Genomic DNA, 9,761 nt, shown 5'->3' on the forward strand with positions numbered 1-9,761 from the left:
ACGTCATTATATTACAGTTTCAAGAATAGTCTTGGACACCTTTTTTGGTTCTGGGATTTCTTTCACATCATCATAGCAACTAATTTAGTGATATGTACTGCTAGGCTAGGGTAGATTTCCCTGGTGGTTCAGATGGTAATGCGTCTGCCTGCAGTACAGGAGACCTGGGTTCAATCCCTGGGTTGGGAAGATCCTCTGGAGAAGGAAATGGCAGCCCACTCCAGTATTCTTGCCTGGAAAATTCCATGGACTAAGGAGCCTGGTAGGCTACAGTCCATGGGGTCACAAAGAGTCCGACACGACTGAGTGACTTCACTTTCACTTTTACTGCTAGGGTAATTGACTTTTGCTAAGGGCTTATCTCTAATATTAGTATAACCAGATTGTTACTAATTCTTACTTTCTTTCTTTTGCTCCAAGTTCTGGGAGTTCCCAATATAAAGTACCTACAACTGCCATCCTGATCGTTGCCTTTTTTAATGTGGGGTAGGGAGGAAGGTCTCATTTCACTTTGTCATACTTGTAACTATGGTAAATAGACCCCAAGCAAAATGGCATCAGCAAATTTCCAAGGCATTGTCTTTGATGAGAGAGGCCTAGAAGGAACTCACAGAGGACAGTAAAGCAAAAGGATGGTCTTTTGAAAAGTGAAAATTGTGATGAGAAAAGGATTGTGTTAAAATAGAGACACAGACCCTCTGTGAAAAATCTGGAAATCAAGTCATATTCTATTCAAATTACATGGAAAGTCTATCATATAGAAGAGAGATTTGACTTGTTCTTCAAGACTCCTGAGGACAGAAAAAGGCCCTATGTGTTGAAGTAGTTTTTTTTTTTTTTTTTAAGGTACAGTTTGAATCAATGTAGAGGAACTTTCAGCAATTAGCTCTGTTAAAAAATGGCATGGGAAAAATCTTTTTTTAATACAGGGAAAGGGGGCATCAGGGGCATCCAAAAACCAAAGGATGAGCCACCTTGAAAAATAGTTCCCCTTCCTTGACTGTGTGCTCACCTACCTGTCAGGTGCGCTGTGCAGAGTGTTACGGTGCAGCATCTGACTGGATGGCATCCAGAGTCATTCATTCAGTCCACAGTCATTCATTAAACCCCTTCTATGTGCCAAACACTTTTCTAGGAAGTAGGGTTATTAGAGTGAAGCCAAACACAAAATTCTCTGCCTTCCTGCATCTTACCTGTTAGTGGAGGGGAAAGAGACAAGAAACAGAATAAGTAAGTAAAATTATAGTTTAGTGCTAATAAGAGTTACAGAGAAAAACTAAGTAGGGGAAGGCACCAGGAGGGGGTGCTGAATTGCAGTTTTAAACAGTGGTCAGAAAAGGTGACACTTGGGCAGTGAAGGAGGCCAGGGCATGAACCATATGGATATCTGGGAGTGTGCAATGTCTGGTACACCTCAGATCACAGCACCCTACTACTGAGTATGCCTACCTGAAGGTTGACCCAGCTATCTTGGGAGCTCCCTGCTGTCTGAGAGGAGCTGGCATGGACAAAGGGCACAAGGCTGTGATGCCTGGCAAGACAAGGAAGATAGAAAACATGAGGACAATAAGCTTATCTCAGCTGACTCCCCTGTGGTACTAAAATCTGAGTCATCAAGGGTGTTATATCCTTGCCTGGGAAGGACATTCACGTGACTCACGTGAGATATTGAGATATTGAAAATCCTAATACATAGGACATAAAACTTGCTGCTGGTTTCCGGTCTGAGGTTGCCATTCTGTGTGAGAGAGATATGCGGGACATGTGGATAGTGAATAAGCACAAGGTCAATGTGGGGTTTTGTGTAGTGAAGAGTAGAGTCGCTTTTCTGCACTGAAAAAGCAACTCAACCTATGGAAAATCCAAAATTAAATTTGACTTTGTAATGTATGATTTTAGTATAGAGGCAGCAATAGAATGAGCTGTTTGGCTCAGGTGAATAAGTTTGCATTCTTGGAGTAATTTTACTGAAGGGGAAATTCTGGGGGCCATGATGCTGTTTGACTATTTTGAGGAACACGCTAGGTAGGAAAAGAGGTACAGGACACAGCCTCCTTACATTTGAGATTTATATAGTCTTTCCTTACTCCCAGCCTCTCCTGTGGGATTGCTTTAGTCAGTGGCTAAGGAGACATATTTTTCCTGTGGAATTAAGCAATAGAGCATCTTAGATCCTGGCCTGTCAGTACCATCAGTCCTCTGAAGCTTGTGTCCCTATAAAATTTGTTCACCTCCCTCATAGATACATCATAAATCATATGTTCTCTCAAGCAGAACTGTGGACCTATCACATATAAAAGTGGGTAAATAAAAAGATAACTGAGAAAATGTGTTCTTGCCCAGCATTTGAATCACCTGAGAGAACACGAAGATTTTGATAGCTTCCTTGGAGGTAGCACTTACTTACTTGGAGGTAGTATTGTTGTTGTTTAGTCACTAAGTTATGTCTGATTCTTTGCAACCCCATGAACTGCAGCCCGCCAGGCTCCTCTGTCCATGGGATTCTCCAAGCACAAATACTGGAGTGGGTTGCCATTTCCTTCTCCAAGGGATCTTCCCAACCCAGGGATTGAACATGTGTCACCTGCCTTGAAGGCAGATTCTTTACCAATGAACCACCATGGAAGCCCAGAGTTAATATTACCTTTGAGGTAATTCATGGCCTAGAATCAGCAGAGGGACTAAGAATAAAGAAATTTTCCTGAAAGGAAAAATCACAGAATTTCACACGACTATCATACTGTTAGGTTTTACTTAAAAAGGATGACTTTTATAGTGTGTAAATTAAATTTCAATTTTTAAAAATTCTTTTTAAACCTTTTAGAGTGCCAAGGTCTTCCCCTGTCTTAGCAGTTCCACACCTCAGGCTCCCATCTCAGAACCTAGACCTTTTCCCAAAGAAGACATCATGTCACTTGGCTCTCCTAACTGCCAGGGGTTAGGATCATCTAAGTGTGTGCATTCTTGAGGAGAATTAGTCTAGAAGTGGTAGCTAGTGGTTTTAAGACCTATATTTGTATCCTTACAGACCGTCACATAAATACATCTATATAGATGCATGTCATACAAGTCATGGAAACAGTTCTGGAATTCACAGGCCTGGTTGCCTGACCCAGCAAGTCCTTTCAGCCTCTGAATCTTGTTTTCCTAATCCGAGAGGGGATGACATAAAGCCTTCCCTGATGCTTTCAGGCGGCGGTGAAACAACTTTATGTGTTTGCCCTTAGTATTACCTGTGACCCTTATAAAGTGTAAGGCACAAAAGACCCTTCTAAGCCGACAGGCTGGGACGTTGAGCCACACCTCACCAGTAGAACTCTTCTTTTTGTAGAACCAAAGTCTTCAGCTTCATGGCTCTGCAGTTCCAGAAGAGAGCAATGTCATAGCACCTGAGCCCAAAGAAGAGGTAAGGAGGCCAGATGCTCAGAGAACACGGGAATGGTGAGACTGGGATTGGGGATGGACTGAGGCTTGGCTGCAGGCTGGAATCCTCACTGTGGGCTGCGAGGGGAACCCAGCAGTGAACAGATTCCTTAGGGCAAAGTCAAGCAGGTAGGAGCCTGAAGAATCAAGAGTAAATGAGGCTTCCTTTGTGCCCATTTCCCAACTGGCCTTGGATCTCCTGATCCCTTCTCATAGCCGTCTCCTAAGAATGCATTTACTTATGCCTAAACTTACTTCAAAAAGGAGTTAAGAGACACAAAAGGCATACAAAAGGTAAGTACACACACACACAAAATGTAGCAAAGTAACGCAGAATTCTGTACATTAGTGATAATGACATAAAATGGAGCCATGAATTAGGCAAGTACAAAAATGCATTCTGTAAAATAGACTTACTAATGACAGACCACAGAATTGGTTGCAGACTTTCTAACATCCAAGAAGAAGAGGGAAAACATGATCAGTTCACCCACTTTATTATGCCCATTCCTTAAGAGAACAACTCTTGCTACTAAGATGAAAAGAAATCTCTTCTGGGACTTCCCTGGTGGTCCAGTGGTTAAAAATTTGCTTTCCATTGCTGGGGACATGGGTTCAATCCCTGGTCAGGGAACTAAGATCCCACATGCTGAGGGTCAACTAAGCCTGAGCACCACAACCAAGACCCAACACAGCTAGAAATAAGTAATTTTTTAAAAAAGAAAGAACTCCCCTCTGCAAGTCCTCATAAAGAGATGGTGAATGAAATAGTGGACAGTCTGCAATAAGGCTTTACAGTCATCCCAGTAGCCAGTTTCACAGCCTCCCCCTGCCCCCACCCCCACAAAGGCCAGTGCGTTACACTAAATATATTCAGGAGAGGAAGACTGATTTTTCACTTCCCTTGAGTGGTTGGTGGGAGGGCAGGTCCACATCTAATACAATCATGTTTACTTCTAGGTGTCTACCATTCAAAGTGCGCAACTCTGAAGAGGAACTGCCAGGACCTCCCCACACACCTCCCTGGAGAAACTCCTCAGCTAGAGGATGTAGGTCAGAGGGACTAACGATCCAGAATTCATTTCTGGTTTCTCAAACTGAATCCTGGCTGTCTCTAAAGACCTAGCATTAATGGAGGCTGAGGAGCAGACTTAGGGGAGGGAGGGAGGCAGGCTTGGGAGAAGAGACTGTTGGACTTGGAATATTTAATTCAGGTTTTAGCATTTTTAGAGTAGTAAGACCTTATATACTAATTAAGTGGGGCTAAAATTATAGTGAGACTATAAAAAGCAAAAGCATCTGTAGACATAGACATCTATCCTCATACAGACATATAACCACATATACTCAGAGACTCATGTACAGATCTTTGATTTACCACTCATTTTGCAGGACTTAAAACCAAAAGAACAGATTTTCAGATTGATAAATAAAGTATTATTCTGATGTGTGTGGGGTTTTTTTTTTTTTTTTTTGGACACAGGAAGTTGTTCCAGGCTAGCACACTGTTCTCCACTTAGGAAGGTTATTGACTGTACCCCAGGTTCAGAAAGCTTTAGTCACATCCCTGACCTCCAACTCCCCCTGCCTCCTGGCTGTAACACTTTGCTGATGCCTGGGGCCACGGGCTCCTCTCCTCAGTCTAGATGCATTGTTCCCTACCTCCTCTCCCCTTTGGTTAATAAGCAAATATCCTTGGAAAGGGGTTTTCTTTTAGAGCTGTGTCTAGTGTCTGCAGATGGGTACTTGATGTAAGTAAGGCTCTGACCAGGATGGAAGAATAAACAGAACTCCAAGTGAAGGGGAAGGATTCATGGTATAGATACAAAGTGTAATGGAAATGGTATGGAATTTGGAATCAGAAGTCTTGGATTCAAGTCCTATCATTTGCTTCTGTGAAAACATTAAAAACTAACTTTGAGCAGCTTCCCAGATGGTCCATTGTTTGAGAATATGCCTGCCAGTGCTTGGGACATGGGTTTGATCCCTGGTCTGGGAAGATGCCACATGCCAAGGGGCAACTAAGCCCTCACGCCGCAACTGCTGAGCCCAAGCACCCTAGCCCATGCTCTGCAACAAGAGAAGCCACTGTGATGAGAAGCCTGCGTACTACAACTAGAGAAAACCCAGCGCAGCCACAAGTAAATAAACAATAAAAATTGTTAACAATTTCACTTTGAAGTCCTGCTACCCTGATAAATACGCATACATATACTGCCCTCATCCATTTTTGCTTTTGTTTCTGGGGGTGATGGATGATGTCACTATTCGTTCAGTCATTCAGCAAGAATTTATTGAGTAGTCTGCCAAGCACTGCACTGAGTACTAGAGAAACAATGATGGGGGGTGGTAAGAACTTTATAGAGACAGAATACTCAGCAGGGAGCAGAAAAGGCAGGATTTAGCAATGAGTGAGAGGAGACACGTGATGAAGACTGAAATTTTAAGGAATTATTTTAGGTTAGGCTTGGTGGTAACATTTCCTGAAATGGTGACTACAGGAGGAAGTGCATTATATATGAGTTTTCTAGTTTCAGGCAATAAACTGACACAATTCAGCACTAAAGGATATGATAGAAGGATATTACACAGCTCACAGAACTGAAAGACAACCAGGCTGCAGAAAGAACCAGTCTACGGATGTCTCTAGCAGGAATGCATGGACTGCCCCTCCTGGCTGCTGTCATTGGAAGACTCAGCTTCAGCTGCCTCCTGCCACTGTGTTCCTTCCCTGGAGAAAGACTGACTGGCCCAGTTTGGGAGGAGGCGTGTTAGTGTCTACAGGAATGACAGGAAGACCGTGGTGGTGGTGGCAGAGGGTGGGAGTAGGAAGGAGGGTGGATTACAAAGAAGGGCAAAGAAGCTTTGGGGTGATTTGACTGGGATAGTGGTGATAATGTGTATCCATTTGTCAAAACTGATCAAATTGTACCCTTTGTGTGCAGTTTATTGGGTGTCCCATACAAACATTAATACAAAGAGCTTGAGAACTTGCAGGACTTTTTAGTAGACATGTCACTTAGGGAGCTGGAAATGCATATTCATACTTAGGAGTCATTTTTCTAAGATCTAATCCTGTTATTCTTCCATTTAAAAAACTTCAAAGGATCTCTAATGAAGTGGAGGTTGCATATCCCCCTATCAAAGTCCTCCTGCCTGTATTTTAATTCCTCTCCTAGAAGGCATCCCGCTCCCCTGGCACTCAGTCACTGCTGTGGGTGATACTCCAGGACTAATGGAAGGGGTGGGGGAATGCTAGGAATACAGGCTTCCTGGCTGTCCAAGGCCCTCCAGGACCTGCTCAGAATGCTCCTCCCAAGGCAAAACCCCAATTCAAGCCTTTTCTCTTCTGGGCTTTCCCTGACCCTCATCTCCTAGGAAACTGATCCTCTTTGGAAAGTGTGCCAGAGAGGACTCCTGGGTCCTTGGTCTATTGGTGGGGAGATAAGCACTCAAGGTAACTTCCACAAAAGAGGCACAAATGAAGTAGAAAACTTTACTGTGTGAGACTAACACTCTATTAGCATATGCTGCCCCCCGACCTGAGGCTCCAGGAAGATTGGGGGGAGGGCTAGTAAGCTGGGCATGAGTAATCATTTTGCTTATCTAAGGCAGATGGTCCCAGTTAGGAATCAAATTGTTTACCCTAATTTGAAAAATGGTGAAGTCATGACTGGTCCAATGGTAGTGGGTTGACAGAACTTACTAGACTAGGACTTAGAAGACTGCCATCCTGGCAGCACCACAAGAAGGGGCTGAAAGCTGGGCAGAGATGAATATGTTTTACCCTCTACCCTGAGGCCCCTGGAGGTCTGTTGCCATAAGGATGGCTGCTCCAGCTTCTGAAGTCTGGCGTTTAATACTTGGAGAACACTGGTAGCTCACCACCACCTGAGGCGTCATTCATCACCTATCTGTATGCATCTAGAATTCATTGCAAGACCATCACCCAATCCCTGACTTCCAACAATGTGAAGGAGACTATTGACAGACCAGGTAAAGTATCCAGAGAATACTAGAAACAAGACACATCCAGGATATATGGATATACCAGAGAGCAGAGGACACACTGATTACAGTATTGGTTATTTCATGCTGAAGTGGGTGCTGAGCATTGCATGCATGTTGTTCAATCACTCAATTGTGTCCGACTTTTTGAGATCCTGTACACTGCAGCACACCAGGCTTTCATGTCCTTCACCATCTCCTGGAGTCTTCTCAAATTCGTGTCCATTGAGTTGCTGATGCCGTCCAACCATCTCATCCTCTGTCGTCCCCTTCTCCTCCTGCTTTCAGTCTTTCTCAGCATCAGGGTCTCTTCCAATGACTCAGCTCTTCCCACCAGGTGGCCAAAGTATTGGAGCTTCAGCTTCAGCATCAGTCCTTCCAATGAATATTCAGGGTTGATTTCCTTTAGGACTGACTGGTTTGATCTCCTTGCTGTCCATGGGACTCTCAAGTCTTCTCCAACACCACAGTTTGAAGGCTTCAGTTCTCCAGCGTTCAGCCTTTTTTATTGTCCAGCTCTCATATCCATACATGATGACAACTGGAAAAACCATAGCTTTTAGCTAGATGGACATTTGTAGGCAAAGTAATGTCTCTGCTTTTTAATATGCTGTCTAAGCTTGTCATTGCTTTTCTTTCAAGGAGCAAGCATCTTTTAATTTCATGGTTGCAATCACCTTCCACAGTGATTTTAGAGTCCAAGAAAATAAAGTCTGTCACTGTTGCCATTGTTTCCCCATCTGTTTGCTGTGAAATGATGGAACCAGATGCCCTGATCTTAGTTTTCTGAACGTTGAGTTTTAAGCCAACTTTTTCACTCTCCTCTTTCACCTTCATCAAGAGGCTCTTTAATTCCTTAAATTCTTCTTTGCTTTCTCTGCCATAAGGGTGGTGTTATCTGCATATCTGAAGTTATTGATATTTCTCCCCTCAATCTTGATTCCAGCTTGTGCTTTATCCAGCCCTGCATTTTGCACGATGTACTCTCTATGTAATTAAATAAGCAGTATACAGCCTTGACATACTCCTCTCCCAATGTGGAACCAGTCCGTGCATGCATATGGACCCTGTTTTTCTGCATGTTTACACTTTCAAAATGAATGGCATGTGCCTACATGGATAAAATCATGTACCAGCAAACCTTTTAAGGTTACATTTTAAACAGAAAAAAAGATGCTTCTGAGAGACTATGAACCTTCACATTAAATTGTAAAAGTAACAGCAAATCAGTAGTCAGTTGGACTGGATGGCTTCTGAGAGACTGCGGTTCTAACAATCTTGAAACACAGTGGAGGGACTTCCTTGGTGGTCCAGTGGTTAAGAAACCGCCTGCCACCGTGGGTTCAATCCCTGGTCTAGGAAGATCCACGTGCTTTGAGGCAACTAAGTCCGTGTGCCACAACTACTGAGCCCATGCCCCACAAGAGAAGCCCCACAACGAGAAGCCCGCACAGCTCAAGAAAGGGTAGTCCCCACTTGCCGCAATTAGAGAAAGGCTATGCTAAGCCATGAAGACACAGCACAGCCAAAAATAAATGAATAAAAAAATAAACATATTTTTTTAAGTATTAGGAAAAAACATTATGGAATATGCCATGGGGGAGACTGACCCAGATACAAAAAAAATCTCAACTCAACTTTCCCTGGAATTCATGGTCAATTTGTCAATAAATGCAAGCAATTGTCCACCTCTGCAAGTTAACCCTTAGGATTTGAGTTTCCTTTTCTATTCTTTTATCTGAGAACTGGCCAGGCTTGCCTTTTTATTAAGTTACATACATCTTGCCTACGCGTTAACTTTCTTTGCCTTTCTGGGTTGGATTGGTAGTTTTCTCACACGTGGACCTTCTTCTTCCTCCCTGACAACTGCTATATCGTTGAATATATATTTAAGTGAATGAATTCAATCAACTTATTTTGTTTTTTCCTTTTTTTAACCAATCAAATAGTATCTTTAGGAATAAAAACAACTATCTTTGCTTACTTATTATTTTATTTATTCTTTGCTTTTTTCCCCCCAAACTTATTTAGTTTTCACTGAAGGAAAATTGCTTCACAGTATCTTGTTGGCCTCTGCCACACATCAACATGAATCAGCCATAGGTATACATGTGTCCCCGCCCTCTTTAACCCCCCCCACCCTCTAGATGCAGTCTTTGCTTTTTTTCCCCTTATTCTATGCCCCTATTCTCTGAGACTCTGTCTTTCAGTCCTTGTTTCCCAAATGAGCAAGTGCAATTCATGCCTCTATCTAATTTATATAAATATTGATTCCCAAAGCTAGAGAACTTCCAGGAATAAGAAGCAAGCATAGAAGTCTGTAACACTTA

At 42.9% G+C, this 9,761-nt stretch overlaps 1 protein-coding gene across 4 annotated transcripts in view; it reads left to right on the top strand.

Annotated features, from left to right (window-relative positions):
- Positions 1–5,344, top strand: part of BIN2 (bridging integrator 2) — a 37,678-nt gene extending 32,334 nt beyond the window's left edge. For all 4 annotated transcript variants that reach the window (XM_061416058.1, XM_061416057.1, XM_061416061.1 and 1 more), the window contains 2 exons: positions 3,332–3,406; positions 4,384–5,344. In XM_061416058.1, coding sequence (XP_061272042.1) covers positions 3,332–3,406; positions 4,384–4,413 — 105 coding nt within the window. In that variant the 3' untranslated portion in view covers positions 4,414–5,344. The remainder of the gene's footprint in view (positions 1–3,331; positions 3,407–4,383) is intronic.
- The last annotated feature ends 4,417 nt before the right edge of the window (positions 5,345–9,761 follow it).

Source organism: Bos javanicus, chromosome 5 (assembly GCF_032452875.1).
Source record: "Bos javanicus breed banteng chromosome 5, ARS-OSU_banteng_1.0, whole genome shotgun sequence".
NCBI lineage: Eukaryota > Metazoa > Chordata > Mammalia > Artiodactyla > Bovidae > Bos > Bos javanicus.